Here is a 23,380-nt window from a genome sequence, read left to right as displayed (position 1 = left end):
GTTTTATGTTACAGCTGATCGGTGCACATTTGTTCTTGAAACCAGGGAAACTAAAAGCAATATGTGTGAAACAAATATTTCATAATTCATATGTCACAGCTGTTCTGTGTTTTGCTAGTGTTTAAAGCAGATACACTTGAGGAGAAGGCAACAGGCTTCCCTACTAATTTTAAGGACAATTTCAGTGGAGATACAAATATGGTAATTTAAGGCTATGACCTGCTGAACTTTTGACTTGTTAACTTAAATGAACCGCGTGAAATGTGGCTAAGCTGCCTAGGGAATCCCAGTCTGGAAAGTCTGTCTTCTTTTTTAATTCTTGTTCCACATAAAACCACCACCAACTGGTTTAATATTTGCATTTGTATTGGTGGAACATTACTACAGGACAGGGTTGTCACTTCAAGCTTAAAACCGATACTAAGAAAAGAAAAAAAGTACTTAATACTGTTTCATATGGTGGCAACATATTTTAGAGTAGTTGAGAGCAAAATTTGTAATTACAATATGCACTAGGGTATGCATATTGCCTCTTTAATTAGGGCAAAACCAATATGTGTGGGAGAATTCAGTCCTCTCCTTAAAAAAACAATTTAAATGTAAACTCCCTGTTTGGCAAAAAAGTTTGCAGTATTCCGATCCCTTATGGAAGTTTGTACTTTTCATTCAGTCCTAATGTTTTTTTTTAAGTTTTATTTATTTATTTATTTATTTATTTTGCTTTACTATGAATGATTTTCTTTAGTATGTCACTGGGTGCTTGCTTTTGCCTTGAAATTTGTTGTCGTTACAAATACATTTTAATACAAAGAGACAAAGGATCATTCAATACCAAAATAAATTAATTCAAACAAGCATGGATCCGACACACAAAATATATATTTTTGAAAGTTTGCACAAGGATCTGGTCCGTGCAAATGTATTCATCATCAGTGCTGAATAATTTATGGATTTCTGATAATCTCGCATGACATTTTCAAGTGTTAAGCTACAGCAGTATGGTTGGTTGCTACGATTGTCTGCTGTTTTCTGTCTGGCTTCACCACAACCTCCACATTAGCCTCCAGTGTCTTAGCAACTACATTGAGCAGGAATGCGGAATGTTGCAGAAGTGCAACATTTTTGACAAATGTAAATGGGTCGGTTTGTATTGATAATGATGGAAAAAAGTACATTTGAATTATTCATTTTTTTAGTAGCAGTTATTACTTACTACAAGGAGAACTATTTTGTCAGAAAGACATATCACCATCAGCACTCAGCTGACTTTACATAAGGAATACTAAGTTTACTTTATATGAATATGAATTACTAAAACAAAGCCATGCTTGCTTCAAAAGAACATCCAACTTTATTTGAGCATCCGAAAGGCATACTAGTTATTAAAGACTACTGAAAGCAAATATCTGAAGAAAATGCAAAATTAGGTTTTGCAACTGCAAACATTTACATTTTGTTCATAACTTTTAGAAATAGTAATATACTTTTAAATCAGCCCATTCAGCCATCAAGTCTGCCTAACTAACCAAACCGTTGTATTTTTATTCACCAACTTTATTTTTTACGATCAAAACGTCGACGTTAGTTGAAAAACATATTCCAATGTTACAAGGTCTTTGTAGAACGTAAAGCACCTTTGTTGCACTTTATTTTCAGTGTCAGAAAAATAGGCAGGATGTTTGAACAAAGCTGATGTCCTTTTGAGCCAACAGCAAGTCCCTAACAATTTGTAGAGGTCAGACTGTCTAGGCATGTTAGGAAGGAACAAGTGCTCTTGTACAAATGCCACTCTCAACAAAAATGCAGTTGCAGTTTAGCTGGTTTTGCAACACTGACTTTTTTTTCTTTTTTTTTTTTTTTTTTTGTCTTTCCAAATAGACAAATCTGTTGTCTTTATTTTTCTAAGAAAATGATCAAAAACAAACTGGGGTGGCTTTATTTCCAAAGTCTGAGTTTTGTGTTGGGACTCAATATGAAAAGAGCTTAAAATGACAAATTTTCTAAAATAGGAGTAAAAGTTTTTGTGTTAAAAGCTAAAGAATAATTGCATTGCTTTATCAAACTGATAATGACTGAACAAGAGTTTGGTATGCTGTAAAAGTCAGGTTTTAAAACCCATTCAGTAAACGAAAGTCAGTATTCTGAGTAGTGATGGAGGCCAAAACGGTGTATTTATTGCTTTCATTTCAAAAAGATGTTCAGTAAGACCTTGTAGGGGTGGCACAAGGTCTTGTGATATTAAAATATTACAATAACTTATCAAAGTAAATCTCTTTTTGCAATACACTGTGCAACTGATTGCCATTGTGTGACTTTTTCCTGGCAGAAAACGTCGAAGCTACTATGAGCATTGAATGTGTATGTGATTTGAACTTGCATTTATTATTGGGGTTTTTATCTTGTAGAATAAGACAGTATAGTTTCAGAGTTATTGACTGGTCGTATTGACTGTCAGAAATGTAAGGTGTTATTAGGGAACCCGAGAGCACTCTGCTGCTTGTGTACCGAACAAGTCGTCACTCCTAAAGCGTTTGTGTGGCAAAATGTTGGATGCTTGGTGGAAATGAGAACGTAACAGAGTAATATGCAGGTTATGGAAGAGCAATGGAAGAAAAGTGTGACTCTCATCATGAACGTCCACTGTTGATATTATCAACATTAAAGGTCTACTTCACTTTTTTTTTCTTTTTTTTCCTGAAGAAGTCTGATCTGCATATAATCATTAAGTTTAAAATCTGAAATATTGTCACTGAACAAAGCTGAACAGGATAAATCAACTTTAAATATAAATTTAGTAAAATACAGTGAAAACTACATAATCTTTATTTTGTTTGAGAAAACACAAAAAGGACTATTTTAAAAAAAAAAATATTAGATGATTAGCCAACTTACTTTTAAAACAAAGAACATTGAATCTTTAGCTTTCAAAAAAAATCTTTTTTTCAAAATCCCATCTCCTTTGTTGAACCTAGTCAAGTAAAGTTTTGTCTTACAGGTTAATATATCATTATGCCCCTACAAACCAAAGATAGTTTATTCATGCAGTTCGTAGCTTGGAGTTTGATTCAGATTTCCTTAGGCTTCCCGCAATAATATACTGACCTAATCCAGAGGAAAAGTAAGGGAAGGTTGGCCATGAGAATTTTAGTTCTTACATGTGTTCTGAAATGACTAAGTGGAACATGCGTGACACATGCTGCAGTCCATCTAGATGTTTACAGACACCACATTTTGTCTGGTGAAAATCAGAAAATTTTAAACACTATTTTCCCTTAATAAACAGCTCGGTGTCAAAAGCCAAAGCGCAACACTGTTTCATTGTGAGATGTCTCGGGGCGTTTCGGTTTGGTTAGAGTGGCGTTTGGAGTAGAAATGTGCCCCTTGACCAGAGAGGTTAACACCTAGAAAGAGTTGGCAGAGTTGGCTCATAGCGTGTGGTAATGCAAAAAAAAGAAAAAAAGTTAGATAATTTTTTTTTTTTACGGAGGTCTTTTAACAGCCCAGAGCAACAGAACAGTGTGAGCCAATAATTTATAGTCATAACACTAACAAGTGATACTGAAAAAGGCCAACAGTAAGCACAGCAAAAATCATTATCTGTACTTGTACTTCTGCTGAGGATTTCATCACAGTGATGGAGAATGAATTACGGTCTAACTTAGCAGGTCTTAGTGTAATGCGAGTTGGGGACATATTAACCTCATTGATAACTGAATTGCTCCAATGAATTTGACTTCTGTAACATTTAAGTACGATGGCTCATAAAGAGAGGTCCATTTTAAATTTATCACCATGAAACTGCACGTCTCCCGGGGCGACCACTTCTGAGTTAATTCCAAAAAAATTTGACATTTAAATTGGATTTCTGCATGGATGCTCAACGCGGTTAATGACAGGAAGCACCTCGACATCAAACCTAGTGTTTTGATAGCAGCCGTTTCATACAGCCATTTCGATATAATTGAAAGTTAAGAATTTCTTCACTGCACAGACGCTGTCTTAAGTAATACACCTACTAATCACTAAGCGTGGGGCAGCAGCAGAGTGCATCAGAAGAATCATTTGCATCTCAGTGGGAATGAATGAGATGTCAGTGCCTCCCAATTTATATTTTGATAATGATTACTGTTTAATATATTGTGCACCTCAAAAATGTATGCTGCTTCTTTTTTTATGCAAACATACTTGGAAAATAAACTACACAACAAGATTTAATTAATACTTATAAATCTTAGGGTGACAGGGGATGTTCTATTGACGAGAGGAGAATTTATTAACATTGTGATTACAGACTTACAGTGTAAAGAATGTTTACCAGGCCAAAAAAAACAAACAAAATGAACATTTTTTTGTAATAAAGGTGAGGGTAATATTTCTGTTTTTCCGTTTACACTTTACTTGTGATCGCTGCCATGCATTCCATCTGAATTATTCTCAATGTGAACTATTATCAGATTTCAACATTGACAGCTACATTCATCATACTGCATGCTGCCGCTGGCGGCAGATTTGCATAAAGGTTTGTCAGGAGAGCCGAATGAAAAGCGAGGCCTCTTTCTGACTTTGTGGGGTCTTGGGGTGTGATGGGAGTTCAGGAAGCTGACTAACAAAATGACAAAGAGTTTCACCATCGCCTGGTTAGAAAAGTGCATTCCTACTGAGTCATGGTCAGCAGGATGGCAGCAGCTGCCACCTGGGACTGACGGGAGTTTTCAGGACCAGGCAGTAATGGGGAAATGTGATTTCCATTCAGGATACGCGGCAACGTTGGACTGAACATGAGCAGGCTTTCAGGATCTCTATATAACACCAACAGGAAACACTATCTTGGATCAATACATTACAGCGCGCTGTGAAAAGAGTCGGCCCTGCAGATGCAGCTTATGGATTAGTTTACAAAGAGTGTTTGCAGCTTTTCACAAGAGTTTAAAATAATTAGAAGCTGCATAAAAAAGTATTTTTTTGCCACGAGCTATGTGAGAAAGTTCTTAGACATCTAATCTAAATGGATTAATGAAAGTAAATTATCTTTACACCTTCCTTTAAGCAGCCGCTCCCCTTTGAGATAAGCAAGGATGGTGGATAAATCATTTAGTTTTATACATCCTTGGATTCAATGCGTTTCATGCTTTAGTAGCTGGGGAAAATGAGGGGAGGAGGGGAAAAATTAAAAAAAAGACTTCTAAGCAGCTCAGAGTTTTTATGATTTTTTTTTCTTTTTTCTTTTGTATATGAGAAAAAGCTCTGAAGGCTAAGATGCGGTGAGAAACAGCAGCCGGCAAGAGCAGTTATTGAATCTTGTTGTAAATCTTCCCAACATGTCTATATTTTCTTATTTCAAGGTGTTTGTTTTGCTTCATGGCTGGTTTCATCTGGGCCGCCAAAATTAAAGGCAGACAAGGAGAAAGAAAGAAAGAAAGAAAGAAAGCAAACCAGACATCAGGTATTCGAAACTCTATCAATGTCTTGCAACTGAAACATGTTATCTTATTAGAAATAAAACACTACAAGTAGGTCTGCCGCAATAAACAATACATCGATTTCCATTTGTTTCCATTTATTGTTTTTCTTTTTTTCTCTCCCTCTTTCAACCAAAAACTGGACGATAAAAGTTTTCAGTCTGGTGTGTTGGTCTAAAATCTTGTTTATAGAGACTCTATAATTCACTTTTTTTGTTTCTGCTGTTCTGTTTATTTATTTTGGATAATTATGATGTCTTCCAGTTTCAGTGTTAAATGTTCATTATAAACTAAAGTTTACTGATCTTTTAGAAAGTTTTCTTGCATTATTATGCCATTAACATCAGATTACATGAATATGTCACAACATCATCGTTTACAGTGATGACTTCTGGAACAACATATTAACCAGCAAAATTTGTTATCATGACAGACAAGTCAAATAATTCATAAATATTCAACATGGAGGAAGTCAGAGACGTTATTGCCACTTTTTACTGATGCCTATCAAAACATCAAGCGGTACTAGCATCTCTAGCCAGTGTTTTGATGAGTTACAGATATTGCTGCCATGCAGAAAACCTATAATCGTGATATTTAAGAGCGAGTTGGTTACCTGAAACAAGATAAACCTTGTTTTCTAAAAAGTTAAAAGTTTAGAACTATTAAAAGTTATCGTCACAGTTAAATAAGATGGCAGAGGAAATGATAGAGAACTGGGATTTTTCTTTAACTGCAGCTGGTGGTGCTCTGCTGGCTATTTTTGGCTATTAGATATTTACTTTATTTCCTTTCCATCATTTTAATTTTCACACAGTCCACCCTGAGCAGTGAGAGTCTATGCAAGTAAGCATTTTGATTCTGCTACAACTGTGACTTGACATCTTACGCAAGAGTCCATTTTACTTTTACGGGTTTAAATTGTCAATGTAATTTAGTTCAACACTCCATGACAGACTATTCAAAACAGGCAATCTTGCCCTTTTTACTACAAGTTGTTTTGTCACTTGATTTTTTATATATATTTTTTTCAGGTTATGTTACCTGACAAAAGCTAGTTCTGATTAGTTTGGTGACCCGTTTCTCTTTGAAATGCCTTGTTTGCCTTCATATTTTACAACTCTGAAATGTTTTCATAAAGTAATGGACTGCTAAACCAAGGATTTTTAGAGCTTTGTCTTAGACGGCCTTTTTGAACTGCTTTGTCATAACAACTTGTATCCTCAGACGGCTCTTCTCTTCACTGTGAAATAGAAGCTGGGAACAATCAGATCCGTTTTATGCAGTAAACCATTATTGATTAGTTGAAGTCACATGATGAGGGGTTGGGGGGGGGGGAGTCGGGTCTCGTTAATTATTTTTGTTTGAGGAACTCATTTCGATTCAAGAAGCGACAGACTTCAGATTGTCTTGTGGCTTTGATTCATCCAAACCGTCTTGTTTTTCATTCATTTTGGACTTATTTTGAAAACAACAGAAATAATTTCCAGCTATTTCCTAAATATCCAAAATTTACAAGTGAAAGAGCAACATTTGTGAAGGCTGTTTCCAAACAGAAATAGTTTTATGATTGTCAAACACAAAACAGCACGCTTCTCTGCTTTAAATTTGCACCAGGAAGAAATTACTTTTAAGTAAACTGCATGATTTCAATCACAAAGGGCATCATGAAATTAAAATGCCATTAGTTCACATTTAGCGATATTTAGATCCATTTAAAGCTGGCGTCTTTATTTGGAAAACTGGTTTAAAGTATAAAAAGATCTAGACCTTACTGGTAATTTCAAAATTACAAAAAAACAACAAAAAAGTACAACATATTACAGAAAACAATATTTCAGTTATGGGTATGCTGAAACATAACATGAAAAAGTTTTTAAAAGCTCATTACAGTGCAAACTTCTTTAATTTAGTCTGGTAAATGGCAAGTTTTCAACATACCCCATTAACTTTTTAAATCAATATCTAAGCTACTGGCAAACAGAAATATTGCTTGGGCAATTTTCAACTAAAGCAGGAATGGAAACTGGTTTATTAAAGTTTGTCAGCCTGATGTGTGAGACTGCCTTTGTTGTAAACCGTAGAGTTGAAAGTTATTTATCACATTGTCACAGAATTTCACTTCTCATCCAGAGCCAAAGTAGCTCAATATTTCTGCAGAAATAGGTTAAAAACATGACGGTGACAAGAACGGACACGTTTTTCATCCTCAATCAATTATGGATCAGTGAGGGTTAACATCTGGGTTCAACTGACGAAGAAAATTGACTTTAGCTGAAGATTCCCATCACAGACAGACAACTAAGCTGTTATTAAGAGAGTAAATTATGACATGTAATGCACATTAAATCAAAAGGGAAACAGCAACAATCAACATTTTGCATGTCTGTGGAGGTTTAGTTGAAGTTGCTGCAATATGAGCACTAGCAAATGTTTCCCTTCTCCTTTTTTGAGTCATTATTTCTATGGAAATGAATCATTTCTCACTCTTCAATAGTCATAGGCATGTGTAAGGTATTTTGAGCTGCTTACAACAACAGCTTCCATAATTTTCACAGCTAATACACGTTTGGTTTCTTGTTAAAATTGTTATGGTCATACAATATATTTTAGAGGGGGGGTGTGTGTGTGTGGGGGGGGGGGGTAAACACAACCTAAGTCAGATTTTATCTCGCTTGATTTACTGTTAAATCGAGCATGCACTGTAAAATTGTACCTGCACCCCAGCTCACTCCATCACTTTCACATGCATGTCTAAACACGACACAACGGGCATTAATGCAGTTGTGAGCAATATTTAAATTACCCAATACATGTGCTTTAACAGATTAATGAAGCCACTGACGTTAAATATCACTGGAATGAGCAGAGATGCTGCAGGTATGCGTGGAGCCTGACCTCATTGGCGTAGACCCAGTGACTGTCCTTCGATGCAAGGTTGGTTTCAACCGCCTGCAGTGAGAAAAAAATTAATTAAAATTAATTTCAGCTTAATGCAATATCAGCAAGAATGGCCATAGGATGGGTACAGTAAATAGAACTAATCACTATACGTACTATATGAAAAGTATATATATAAATGAGTTCATAATTAATAAAAAAAACTTAACAGAATTTCAAATGGGATTCTTCAAATAAAGGGTTAAAATAAAGGATTTATGTGGTCAAACTTTACTAAAAGATATTCAGAAGACGGACTTGATGTAAAAGCCTTTGTGTCGTGTTACTATAACTAGAACAACAGACTAAGATGGGCTATTCTTCATTCAGTGCTTCTTTCAGCTGCAGTGTTTCTTCTTATCAAAGATGTCAACATGTCCTGGGACCCAACATTTAACCTCTGACCTTTTAGAAAGGCGGCTTTTCTCCAAAACGCATAAAAACATGGAAAAATTGAATCGCTGATAATTTCAGGGTTCGATGATTAATGCTTTAAATCCTCAGTACATGTTATTTGTTTCCTAATGTCCCTCACATGCCTAATTTGATCTCAGAGTAGAGGAGAAAGAAGATGGAAAAATGCACAACAAACCAAGCTAGTGTTTAACATGTACTTTGGTAAAAAAAAGTATTTTTATTGAGAATTTGAGAATGGGGCCTGGAGTGACACATGCACATTTACAACCCTAGTATTAAAGAAACTGCATCAACCTCACTCTTTTTTTTTTTTTTTTTTTTTTTTTACCTGATCTTCCAAATACATTTAGATAATGATTATTATTACTCACAATGTCAGTCGGGCTGTTGGAGATAAGCACGACGAAACACTGTGCAGGATTTGCTTTTAACAAAAATCATGGTTTCACCAACTACTGCCCTATTTAACCAGAAGATTCATTTTGTCACTGATTTTCTGCCGTAGAGGACCCTTCATTTGAGCAAATGGCTGTTTACAGTGATCATACTCATCTTTTCTCCAGAAACTGCATAACTATTTTATAAATAGCATTGTGTACTGAAGGAAAAACCACGTTAGGACAAAGGATGCTTTAAAAATATTTTAACCCTGGCATCACCTGAACACAAGGACACACTTTTCTGCAAGTATTAATCTTTCCTTTTATTATCCCGCCACAGTCCTATCACAGTGTTTCCTTTGTGGAGCCGAAAGCCATCTGCACAGCCAACAGCCTTCTTATTCAAAGGTGAATTTTGGGTGAGAAAATCAGATTTCTCTAATCCCTGTGCTAACCCCCTTTGCAAAGCGGTTATGATAGAGAGCAGAGAGTAATCTGGTTTTCTAGGTGTAAATGAATGCACATAATGACTCCAAATGCTTTGAACATAGGTGAAGTAATCTCACAAATCATTTTCAACCCACCCCGCCCCCCGTGTCATCATTGAGATTGCGTGAAACTTTCCGTCCGTCAACAACTCTCTACTCTGCATTCACTAGTACAGGCTGCTGAAAAGGTAACGTCAACCCTGTAAACATCTCACGCATTTTCAGGTTTTTCTTTCTTTTTTATTGCATATTTCTCAGAAACAACTGAAGCAATTTGGAAATAAACACACATTACTTAAAAGCTTCAACACAGGTGAATAGGGACAGTCAGAATCCACTATATATGCCTTTCAATATTGAAGAGACTAAGAAACTGACTTCACTGCCGTATTTTCAGTTTGAACAGGAGAAATCATCACAGGTGACCAACATTCAATATGCCTTGCACATTGTATGTTTTATAAAGCTATATTATGTTTTTGATTGTGTTTAGGCATTTATTTCTATAAAATGATCATTTGTCAGAATAATTACCCCTACAGTCTTTGTAGATCTTGGGCTATAATTTTTCATCTCTTAATCATCACAAGCCTTTTGCCAGTTTTTTTTTTATAACTCTAATTATACTTTGACAGGTGCTACAATAAAAAAATAAAGTGGTTTCCTTGTATTTGGGCAAAGACGCAGCAGTTCAATTAAGGGATTAGTCACTACTACAGAGTCAATTCATTGTGACTAACAAAAGTAAACTGACAAGCTACAATAATCAAGACTACTATGTATGAATTACTATTCAAACTTAAAGGGAGTGAAAGCTCTTTTTTCCCTGGAAGCCATAGAAGTTGCACAATGTTTTTTTTTTTGTTTCTTTCTTCAATTTGAGAGAAGAGGGAAGGCTGATAACTGGCATACATAAGAAATTTTTTTGAAAGAGGTGGATTGCATTCGAGCTTAAAAACAATCAAGTTATCTCAAATCGCACAACTGTGCATTTGATTAAATTTGGATAACCTGCCAAGCTGTGCCATGAGTGAGAGCTGATTGTGAGTCTAATAGCAAATAATCACAAAATGTTTCTTGTAATCGCAGTGAAGAGAAAACAGCAGCAAATCCCCGTCGTCTGCGAGTAATCTGTCCATTCTCACATCACAGATTATAATATCTCGCTGTCTCTAAATAAAATCTGACAATGGTATCTATTGTCTGCCTTGAAGATAAAACCTTGACGTTGCAGAGGAACGACAGTTCTTTGGGGAGAATTCATTCTTCCAGACAAAATCTGTCAGATGGCATAATGGTAAAGTCAAGTGTTGTGGTGTGAGTTAGTTAACACAAACAACGCCAGCTGGGATTGATGTCTTGGCGCAAAACAGACAACAATGCTTGAGATGCTCTGCATCCTTTTTTGAAGGCCGGCTAAACACTGACAACACCAGACACCCTGGAAATGAACCTTTGCGAATGAAATGGCGTTTGAAATCTGATGCTCAGCTACATCTGTTCTGACGCAACAAACACATAATTGAGCTGTCATTCTGGGAGACCTCATTCTTTGCTGCGTATTGTTTCCTCCAGCATCGTCCTCCGGGGGAGAAAAAAGTCAAGAAAGGCAGCGAAAGCAGGAGTGTTATGAAAGTGCAATTAGATAAGTGAAGTATGAAATCGAAGACGAAATTGATGTTAGTTGCAGCAATGTTTTAATTTACTAGGTGCCTAAGGTTGGCTGTGTGGGAATCTAACTTTTGCACTATTCTGCTTAATCTGTTCCTCGCTAATTTCATGTCTGCTAAACTGAGAAAGGATCTTCCTCTTTGCATAAAACTAATCACATCTCAGTCTAAAATCAATCTCAAGTCAGATGCCATCAGCATCTAGGTACAGTACTTTGACGCTGTGTGTTATTTTTTTATTAGTTGAAATCTAGAGAAATTTTACATTTCTCTAATAATTATAACACAAGACAAAAGAACAGCATTCAAAATATTCTAATTCTGTCTTCCTGCTGTGAGTGGTCAGAAATTTTATTTGTAGAAAAGGTCATGCAACGCCACATATAACAGAGCGGCCACTGACAATTAATAAGACTTCAGCATCTTCCATTAAGTATTACTAAGATTGACATTACAAAAACATCCACAGCACCCACTTGTATGATTTTGTTAGTGCTACCTTGTGGCATTCGACAGTGTGCTCACTGACTAAGAAAAAAAAAAAACAGTTTATTTTCTGACTGGCCGGTCACCGGTCAGGGATGATCAAGCAGGTTATCAGTCTCCTCCAGTCAACAGCCCATTTTTTGGTGGATCGCCACATAAATCATCCTACAATAGCAGGATACTTAAAATTTTTATATGCAAAAAGATGCAAACTAAAACAATGAAGAAATTGTTGTTTGATTTCAAATAAGAAGGTGGTTTAGTCTGTCATGTTACCCTTGTGCGGACTTAGTACGACGCTCAGTAGGAGTGCAGCACATGTAAACGTCAGACAGTGGGGAAAGCGCGGGGAGAGTCGTCAGGCTATCAATATCCAGAAAAAACAGAAAAGACACGCATGTAGGGTCACAGACTAAAAAACTCGTGGGGTCCAAATGACCCCATCCTTTACAACCACGGCAAAGTTCTAGTTGGGAGGGTCCTGGTCCCAGTTATGGTAAAAAGAAATAGGATTAGCATTTCTGCAACAATCTGGTAATACCAAGGTAAACTGTTTTTTGAATAAGGTAATGGTAAAAGTACAGTACAGATGTGGATTTTTGTTTTCTTTTTTGCAGTCTGATGATATATCACCTAAAAACCTCTACTTAAAGATTGTTTTTTTTTGTTGTTTTGTTTTTCTGAAAGACCAATATTTCATCTAATTCCCACATGGTGGTTCACTCAAACTTTATGCAACTCTGGGAGGAAGGAAGTGCTGAGACACTGCATGAGATTATTGAAATTATTCCACAAGCATTTCTTTTGAATGAGCAGCATACTTGAATCACACCTGCATCAGAAGGAGGAATTTCTTCATCAGCATGTCAAGGAAGCTGGTCATGAGCTATTTAATTTATTCAGGTGTCTTGTTAGAGCTGGATTCAGGCACCCCTGTTTAAGGTGTTCAATATAAAACAATTGTAAAACTCTAGGGCTGCCTTTCCAAGATCAAAATGTTTGCACTTTGGCTGCACTTGTGCAACTTGCCAGAGTTTGTTTGGACCTTTAGAGTTCACGTTCCTGCTTTCTAAAAATGTAGCATGAATACAGAAAACAGGAGACGCAAAACTGGCTGCAGCACTTCAGCTACTTCTAAAGTAGAAGAAATGAAGCTATTGGTCTAGTTGCACAGTTATTATTACAACTTTTAAAACAAATAGAGAATAATAATCAACAGATGTAAATGCTTTATCAGGGCATTCCAACTCAGTTTCACACGGAACAACATCCTGGTTTTCTCATCCAGATGAGGAATAAATACTTGTTCAGATCCAATAAAAGCTGTTCCTAAAAGAACACGGATTTGTTTGTCTTCTTCAACTCACTCTGCTCCTCGATCTCTCACCTAATGTGTGAATTCAGCATCAACATTTGCTTCATTTGAAGCAATTCGCTCTAATTTCAAGGTCAGGTCACTGCACATAGCAACCAAACTTTTTTTATTTTATTTATTTTTTTATTTTAAGCGAATTGCTTCCACAGACTCTTGGCAGTAATTTAAGGAAGATGGACAATGAAAAGGTCTCGGTAGCAGACACAGCTCTCAATGTTCTCTCTGTGATAGGGTCTCACAAAGTAACCAGGAAGGAGTAATGAGGTCTGTCATAAAAGATTCACAATACTCCCTTTGACCCCAGCCTTGCCACTGTTGCTGTGGAAACACACTTTTAAACACACTTACTCTGCTCTATTAACTCAGCTTTGAACAAAACAGATGCCAGCTAGCCTTGGTTCGCAACTGTGGAGCAATTCAAACCATTAAAAGAGAGAGTTGTGTATAGAAATTCAACCTCTCCAACAAATACCAGGATCTCAAGAGATGGTGCAGCTGGTAGAATCAATAGACCAGAACAAATCTTTACTGACCTTACAGTAGTCGGTATTCTAACCCATACCAGCCTTACAAGAGAACAGCACAGCCATGTCTCATTAAAAACAAATCTCGACGCCCGTTTGCCATGGCACCCAGGCTGCCAGCTTCTACCTGTGCATAAGTAGTTTTCCACTTGCTTACAATGCAGACATGATTGGAATCCTCATTACGAGGCACCTTCAGAATTTTCAAATCAAAATGTGATGCTTTTCTGATGAAAAATAAAACAAGTGGATACATGGAAAGAGTGTATGGATGGATTGAGACAGTATGAATATATAAAGCGCTTACATTATGGAACCAAAAGAAATCTGAAAATTTTATATTCCATCTTTTATTCAGATTGTAGAGAAAGCAGTCATGATGCACATTGGAATCTACATCGATTGGAATTTTGATCTTCATTTTAATAATTGTAATTAGGAAAACCCATAACACTGAGTCAAGTGTTGCATTTTGTGTGAGCGTACGCTGTTTGTCAAGCAGAAATGCACACAAAGTTGTTTTCGTCAACCATTTTTCTTGTTGGAAGGTTTTTGCAAAAACAAAGTGAGAGGTAAAACATACAAAATAAAAGATAAAAAATGATTTTTATTGATTAATTTTTGTTGGGAGAAGCTTGTTAACTTGTCTGTATTGTATTTACATTGATTGCACCTTGAGGAACTACGGATGAAAACTAGTCGTTATGGCCAACTCTGGCATATTTTGCAGTGTGCATTGTCCCTTTTGACATAAACAAAAACAACCACGGCTTCTCTTCTTCCCCTCCAATATTCCCTTGATGTTTTTTTTTTTTATTTGCAGACTTCTGCTTTTTATTGGCTGGAGTGAGTAGAGAGGTGTCAGTATCACATACAGTTTTGTGTCAAAGGAAAAATACTACAAACATTTCCATGCTGTAGGTGTGTGAAAGCATGACGTTGCTCTTCTTTGACTCCCCAGAGATATATTCCTGCGGGTAGCTGTGAGCCGTTATGTGGTGAGAGGTGCGTCTGTGATTCACAAACAGGATTAAAACGCAGTGCGACGACTTTTGAATGTCACACCAGACTGAGGAGCTTCCAAAGTAGAACCATTCACCAAGGCAGTAAAAAGCCATTGGGCTGAGGCTTTTGGAGCAGTTTTCACAGTATATTTCAATATCGCAATGTGTGTAGTCTTTCTTTGGGTTTGTTCCATTTGAGGAGAAGTGTTTTCGGCTACCGTTTGTAATGAGGTGGCAAAATGATCTTCAAAAGAATCTCATTATATTCCACTAACGCTCTCCTGAAACTAATTTGAAGAATTTTTTTTTTCCATTTTGAGCCTTACAATAGGCAAAAAAATAAAAAAAAAGCTTATTTGTGATTGTTTTTTTCCTTCCCAATTTATGTAATACAATCATCCCACTGCAGTTCCTCCTCATGCTGTATAATAGCACCAGAACACAAATCTGTCACACTCAAAGAAAATTTACATAGTAAAAATATTTTATCTTTTACCTATTCTGCAAAAAAAGTTACTAAGTCCAGACTGATGCATGCAATTTTTTTTAAAACTTTGAATGAAAGCTTTTCATTCAACCACAGTTAAACAAAGGCAACTTGCAGTAGTACAAAAATGTTACTTTCTACTTAACTATTTCACTTGGTGTGCAGCTAAATTATGAACTTTTTTTAAGAAAACAAGATTTGATTTATGAATTATGTGACGTAGCAGAAGACTAAGACATGCAGAAATATATTTGCTGCACTCTAGAAGCAGAAGAAGTGTGTCCTTTGTCCAAACACACATGTAGCATTGCCAAAAAAATGTAGTTTTTAGAGTACAAATACTCTAAAATTATTTGTACAAATTAGTACAAATAAAATCAAGTCGTAACCAACGACTTGATTTTCAAGTGAGATGCATTTTATTTCACTTTCTTAATTTATCATAATTAATAAAAAAAAATTATATATATATATATATATAATTTTTTTTTTTTTTTTTTTACTGTATTTTGTGTTACTCGGACAATACAATAACTGCCTTCCATAACAGCAATACATCTTCAGGCGAATAAATCTGATGAGTAACACTTTTTTTTTTCTTTCAACCATAAAAATGAAAATATACATACATTGGTCTATTTTAAAACAGCTAATTAGCCATTTATCATGGATTAAGGATCTTATATTCTCTTGACAACACAACAAATAATCTCAACTTCTTAACCAATCCTCTTCAAGTGGCTCTCTGTTGAAAGTCGATCTTTGGTTTTGTTGGAAGTTGATATCTAAAATAAATTTCTTCACTTGCATTAGGGAACAGCTGATCTTTATAACTCTAAAGTTCAGACCCCTTCCGCCACCATGGTGGCAACCTCGGAAAGCCTCTCAGCCCCGGCATGTGCTGAGGACTTGTTTCTCATATTACTTCTAAGGAAGTACTGCCCTCCAGGTACACTCACACATTTAGACAACTCCACACGTCGACTGCTGTAATCTCTGCTCCGGGGTACACTCTCATGCTGTGTTGTGGAAAGTGCCTGAAAGTTACAGCTGGTAGACAAACTGCCAGCAGAGTAGAGTGACGAAAAAAACAATAAGGGAGACAAAAAAAAGATAAAAAAAACATGAAAATGGTCTTGTTATATGATCATAATTTCAGAGTATGCATGTAAAACATAATCTACAGCATCTTATCCTGCCATGCCATGACATTATCCAATCAAAATCATCGATATCGACAGCAATAAAAAAGGAATTTCAGAGAATGTAGACAAGACGCACTACAATGCATCGCAAATTGCTTCTCAAGAGCATTCTTAAGGATCTAGCATGTATCCAAATTCCTATTGTGCAAAGTAATGTCTGCAGCAAAAAGCCAATATCTACTGTTTTTGCTTTTTGAATATAGTTTCTGTTGGATGCTACTTAAATCAGTCATCAGCAATCATTTCAATAAAGAACAGCTATTTCACATGGGCAAAGTCCTACTGAGATTGAAGAAGTAGACAGACCCAGTGGCTGATTTTCTTTGTTGCGAGTAAAACAGTGGAGACTTTTCAAAAAGATCATTCAAAGTAAATGACAGGGAAAAACTGAAAGCATGCCAAAATGTTTTGGTTTGTGGTTTTCTTTCTTCCTATATAATGGTGAGCTCCTATTGCCTCCGTTGTTTGGTTCAGTCCAAAAAGGACAGTTCGAAGTGAAAAGCCTGGTGACGCAGGCTGGGACTGCAAAGGCGATGTGGCAAAGGCATAAAACAAAATGACACCACATGATGGCAAATTCTTGTCTCAAGACTCTTAAGTAGAAAACGGCCCTAATAGAACTGTGATTCTCCTGAAAAATGAAGGGACGTGTTTTAAATAGCTGAACATTAGAGGCAACGTGGGCAGCTTTGATCTCCCCCAAAAAGTCCTGGCTGAACAAAAGTGAGCAGCACAAGTGGGCAGACTAGAGAAACAAACACGAACGTACGAGAGAGGCAGCTGTAGGAGGTTAGCTGGGCCAGAGATCTCCATGAATCTCATCCTAATTAATCTACAACAGCGTGAGACATGTCTTCTCAGAGCATCGTGGGAAACCAAGAGGTGCCGAAGAGAGTGGGAGTGTGAAAGTTTAAGTTTTGACATAATGTTAATGCCAAAACACCAACACCAAGGGAGGTTTGAAGAGGAGGAAGAAAAGAAGAGGCGTTAATGATGACACTGCTTCAAATAAGAATATTCTGAGATCCCCTCAACTTATATGTGTTTTATTATTATTGTTATGCCTTCGTATTGAACATACACTGCCAAAAGAAACGTGCAACACATTCTAATTTGACGTGACTCTCCATACCATTTATTTTATTAATTTTAAATTGTTGGCATAACTCTACATACTATCTCTGATCTTCTGTATCCGGACCAATAAAGCTGCAACATTTTTTGTACCACACTGCCTTATCTAAGTGTTACGATGGATTAAACCTCTTTTTTCAGCCATCTTTTCCACGGATTGCCCAGGATTCAAGGATCCCCAACAAGACTGCCCTGATGAAACTCGGCAATTGTGGCATTTCTATTTGAAGACAGGCACTCATGCAATCACTCAGACAGGCCGGTTTACAAGGATGCTGATGAAAGAGAATTCAATTTGACCAAAGCAGGCCAATGCTCAACTCGATGGAGCCAGAAACCTTCAGGATGTCAATTTGTGGGTTGAATTAGACTGAAATTGAGTTGTTTGGATACCAGGATGTAGTTCTTTTTTGATGAAAGAAATGAGCAGCATTCACTTCTGAGGATACTATTCCAAGAGACAGGGGGGAAAAAAGGGAGCCAATCAGCAATGGACTTTTCAACTGGATATTGGTAAATCATCAGAGGAAAAATGCCAAACACCCCACTAAAAGTCGGAAGCATCTCTAAGGAGATATCTCTCCATATTCTGATAATAGTTTCTGACTATGAGGATACTGACTGTCAAGTATTAGTCAAATACCATAGCTGAAAATGAGCACATCAAGTAAAGCATAAAGGTGAAACTCATTGATTTGTGGAGTGATTCATTTGAAGTGTAAATTTCTGTAATCTTGCTGATTGTGGTTTATAGTGAATAAAAAAAAAAAAACTGCTGATGAAATCACTGTTAAGTAAGCTGCATTTGGATGGAAAAAATGTGGTCAAAAACGGAGCATAAGTAATGGAAATAACACCCAAACGGTGTGCACTAAGCCTCGAGTCTGCAAAGGAGCTGCCACTTATTTACAGTAGCAGAGCATCACTGTGCCTAACTGCCCAGCAAATTGGCCTGACCCAAAGCCCAGAAACAAACTATGCAGTATTGACAAGAGAAAGATAGAACCACAGACTGACTGCATCCATGCCAAGCCCCATTGATGCTTTATCCAAAATGAGTCTTTCCAAGTATTTAATGCATATCCTGTACACATATGTTACTCCAGTAGAAACGCATTTCTGTGTTTGAAAAAAAATGAATAAATAAAAAAAAAATTCTACTGGTCTCGTGTTATGAAGTTTTCAGAGAAACCAATAAGCCACAATCTCAGGCCGTTATTAGCCACAGGCTACAACTGAAGAGAGAGGAAATGCAAAGTGATTAAAGCATTTACTTGAGCAAACCAGTTACATGAAAAATTAGAAAATTGTTTCTGAGCAGTGATTTTTGACTCTGAGGGGGAAACAATCAAATTTCCCCCGAATGCTCCGGTAGCAGCCTCAAATAATGGCCGTGCTGCTTTATAGCTGGCACAAGCTTTTCAATGCACCTGGGGTGCACTTTAATTTAATCAGACACATCAGGATCAATAATTGTGTCTGAACTGTGACTCTTTGGGACATACTGCCTGTTAATAGGCCACAATGATTTCAGACTAACCATTTTCCAAAGTGTTTATATGCAATTTGATCCGCTGCTATATTGGAAAGTATCTTTGAGTTAGATAAAGCACAGCAATCCCAGAGTATGTACAAGCAAAGCTCTTATGTGCATTGGCAAACGTCTTAAAAAAAAAAAAACGGATTATGAAAATTCATTTTTCACTTTTGCTGCTCCTTTCCATACATTATGTAGTGAAGAGGAGAGGGAAGACGGCGCGAAGAAGAAACAGAGGGAAGGGGGAGGACGGGCTCTTAAAGCGGAGAGGGTGGAGCTGTTGGAAAGGAGAGGGGGTGCGTGATCAAAGCCTATATTTTGAAATCACTTACTTCTCCATTAGTTTGATTAATGGGGCCAACTTCCCAGGCAGACAGAGGCAAGGGGCTTGAAAAATGATGCAATTACAGTTTTTTGAATAGGGGGCTGAAAAGACCTGCTTGAAAGAAGGATCTGGAGGAGATTCTACAGGGCATCCTGGACAGCAGACTCTCTCCTCTTTATCCATCTATCCCTGTGCCACACACCCTGAAGCCTCGTGGCGCTACTACAACCCCTGCTCCACAAGACATCTCTCATCAGGCTCCGCTGCATGCTTCACCGGTCTCCTCTAAGCTGGGTGGGGTATAAATTGTGATTAATATGCATCTACAAAGTCTTCTAATGTTTGTCACATTACGTTTAGTGCTCAGATAATGCTCTACTGTATTGCCTTAATGAACTGTGCATTATTTTTCATAGCAACGTATTGAGGCATATTTGTAGCAATACTCAGTGAGCTTTACAAAACGGATATTACGTAAACCCTTAGAGAAACAACCGCAACATAAAATTCACAAGTGCTACTTGAGAGGTTTTTAAGTACTTTAATGACAGCACGATAGTGCAACAGTTCCGATCGCACTGGGGTTGGACTACCATGGATTGCATTTTATTTTTCTTTCATTGTTGTTGTTTTTTATTGCATTTCTAACCGCTTCAAATACAGTTCAAATACGGTTAGTCTTGAACGTTTTTAAAGCTTTTTTTTTTAAGTCCTTTGCAGAGCTGCAAAAAAGCTGCAACACTAACAAGAAAGTTAGATGTTAGATAATGTTGCTCTTTTGTACTGCAAGTCATTCTTAGTTAAAACAGGGCTAATTTTAGACTTAAAAACCAAATTTAAATGTTGCAAAAAATGACTTGTTTTAATCAAACAACTGCCAACTTTAATTGTTTACCTGTAACTATTTAGACATTGTTCAGATGTACTTTTAAAACAAGGAACGCTCACCAAGAAGCCAGTGGAAGGATATCTAAAACCATAAGCCTAGCCAAAGGCAAAACACTGATATGTAAAGAAAATGAATGAACATTTGAGAGTTAAAGAGTAAGGCCAATTAACATTGATAAATTGGTGCCATGGGAAAACATACTAAACCTACCAACACTACACCTGAAAGCATGGATGGAAGACTACGAGCTTATATCACTGAATACAGTAAACTGAACTGAATGTCTGAAGCTTTATCCTCTACGCACATGAAAACATGACTAAAATAAATAATTTTACTTGTTTGCACTTTGCCACCAGCAAGACAAGGGAATAACCTTTTTTTTTTGTAGCCATCTTCATAAGTATAAATACTAGATATAATTATGTTAAGATAGTAAACCCTTTCAAATTAGGCAGTTTTCATCTATTTTTTTAATTATTTAAATATAACCCCAGGTTAACGACAGGCTGACCTGTCAGGACGGGGTTGGCAGGAGAAAGCCTCTTCTGGTAGCAACACTTTGGGAATGGAAGTTTGCATCTAACCTAATAATTTCAATGCCATTTGGACAGATGAGACCAAAGTGGGACAGTTTGACCGTGATGCACTTCTCATGTTTGAACAAATCCAAATCCTGGATATCAGTGCAAAACCTTTATGCCACCTGTCAACACTTAGCTTAAAAGATGGGGGAGTATTGTTTCCACCTTGATTGCATGTCTTGAGGACTATTACTCATTCTTAGAAAAGCTTTTTCTGTTGTGCGTTTGTCAAGACATTTCAATGCACAGCCTTTGAGTTGTTTAGTATATTAGACATTCGCATGGGGTTAAATGAATAAACAATTAGGGAAAATTAGGGATACTGAGCAAAGAAGAGAGAAAGGCAAAGAAAATAAGTTTGTGTAAATCTTAATACTCGAGTGGAACCGGGCAGGTTTGTGAATTATCCTTGGCAGATGAAAGGGAAGGAAAACAGTTATTAAAATGCCACCTTGTCTGTTTTCCATAGAAACTGTTTTCTGACTGTCTTTTTTTGTTGCCATGATAACATTTTGCGCTATGTGGCTTCATTCAAATTGTAAAGTCTGACATTGTGTTCATTTTGACAAAATTTGACAGGTCTCTACTTTTCTGCATGCGTTTCTACTTTGTCCATTTGCTTAAATATATATAAATCATACAATTTACAAGATGAGGAATTGAAAATAATTGATTACTATCCTGATATAATAACAGTAATTGTAATTCAAATATTATCTTGATCCGAAGGAAGGGATGTCTTCAAAGCTCTCCTTGAAACCAAACGTAGAACGCTTCTCATGGCGACTCTTTGCAACATTTTTGACAAACGATGCAATCGAAGTGAAATCTGTCCCTCGACTCTTTACACAATTGCACAGTAATTCTCCACTGAGAGCTCCGTGGATTTAGACCAAATTCAGCTAAGGATTTCACACAGTTTTCCCGAAGCAAAAATAAATCTGCTAATCCGAATGCAGGAGCACTCAGAGTCCTAGAAAACTCCCACTGGCTTGTGGGCAAGGCTCTTCTCAGAACAACAGGTTTATCCAGTGAGGTGCTGATGACCTGTTGCAGAGATAATGGCTTCATTGAATGACTGAGGCGGAACCCATAATTACCATGAATGGGATGCACTGGTACTTGAGGGTGTATAAATTTATCATACTGTTCATGAAGGAAGATTTTTTTTTTTGTATTTATTTATTTATGAAGAATACAGATCTGTACCAAATGGCTAAGAAAAAATTGTGTTTCGCCAACTTACTGGAAAAAAAAATGAATAGGCCTCAGCGTTAAGATTTAATTTTTATATTTGATGAGTTTAATGCATTAGTTTGGGGGGAACTTTACCAGTTAATGCTCAAAGCCGTCTTTACTTATACCGTTGATATTTCGCTTTGCGTTATTGCACCTTAGTAACTGTGATGAGTTTTCAGTCTTATAATCTGTACTGTTATATTCCATAAGATTTAGTACCATGTAATTGAAGAGACACTGCTAAGTTATTCAGAAATGTTTTAAAAATATTTATAGTGATTTTAGGCTCTATTTGTACGTCTCCATCACAGTCAACAATAACTGACTATGACATCTGTAATGGTGGAAGTGCCAAATGTTTTAGTGTTTTGTTCATACCTTTTAGTAATGCATGTTTACACAATGCAGGTACTAGACTAATATAATGCAAATACAACAAGGTACTTTGTACCTTGGATAACAGGACTGATCATCTACAGGTTCAAACAGACACTCAACATTCACAAAGTCAAGTCAGATGTTGCCATGTTTATTTTTATTTTGTCCACAGAAATACACCAACACTTGGAAAACCATTGAGAAGCACTTAGAATAATTATTGTTGCAGCTTTTGAGTGAATGATTTCATTTGCGTTTTTTTTTTTTCCCCCACAAGAAGCATCTATGCATATATTTAGAGGCAGTATAGAGACATACAGTATATTTCAAGTGTGTGGGTGTTAACAGAGAGCTGCAAGTGATTCAAAGGAACACATGAATATGCATGTGCACATGTTAGACAGTACACTATTTATCCAAAGGCAACCAAAAAAGGGGAAAAGTAAGCAAGTAGACCACGTTAGAAAAGTGGCTTCAAAAGAACTTTTATGTCGATATATTTTTCACTGGACGATAGTTTAATTGAACATTTTCTCCAGAGCTTTTGGAGTGAGATAGGTTGCGTACTTGGTACCAACACAACATGTTGTGTCCATGGCTTTTCAATTACCCTTATAGGTTGTATTTTCAGTCTTGCACTTGGGAATTGAGACATATTTCTGAACCCACAGCAACAATTTCTAAATTGTTGCATTTTGCTATAATTGGCTTTAATAGTGTAGTGCAGGGAGATTATGCACATCTCAAATCTGCTAGCTTGCACTGCACACATTCCAGCTGGTTGACTTGAAATGAAAAAAAAAAAAAGCAAAAAAAAAGCCTTACATGAGCAATTTTCCTATTTACCCCTGACACTTAC

At 36.7% G+C, this 23,380-nt stretch overlaps 1 protein-coding gene across 1 annotated transcript in view; it reads right to left on the bottom strand.

Moving 5' to 3' along the window:
- grid1a (glutamate receptor, ionotropic, delta 1a) overlaps positions 1-23,380 on the bottom strand; it is a 67,266-nt gene that overhangs the window by 27,729 nt on the left and 16,157 nt on the right. The window contains exon 2 of the mRNA XM_014967213.2: positions 8,358-8,411. Coding sequence (XP_014822699.2) covers positions 8,358-8,411 — 54 coding nt within the window. The remainder of the gene's footprint in view (positions 1-8,357; positions 8,412-23,380) is intronic.

The sequence above is a fragment of the Poecilia mexicana genome, unplaced genomic scaffold (assembly GCF_051168715.1).
Source record: "Poecilia mexicana isolate PSO_F unplaced genomic scaffold, ASM5116871v1 scaffold_15, whole genome shotgun sequence".
In the NCBI taxonomy this organism is placed as follows: Eukaryota; Metazoa; Chordata; class Actinopteri; order Cyprinodontiformes; family Poeciliidae; genus Poecilia; species Poecilia mexicana.
Note: the sequence above shows the minus strand (reverse complement) of the source record. Positions and strands in the feature narration are given on the sequence as shown.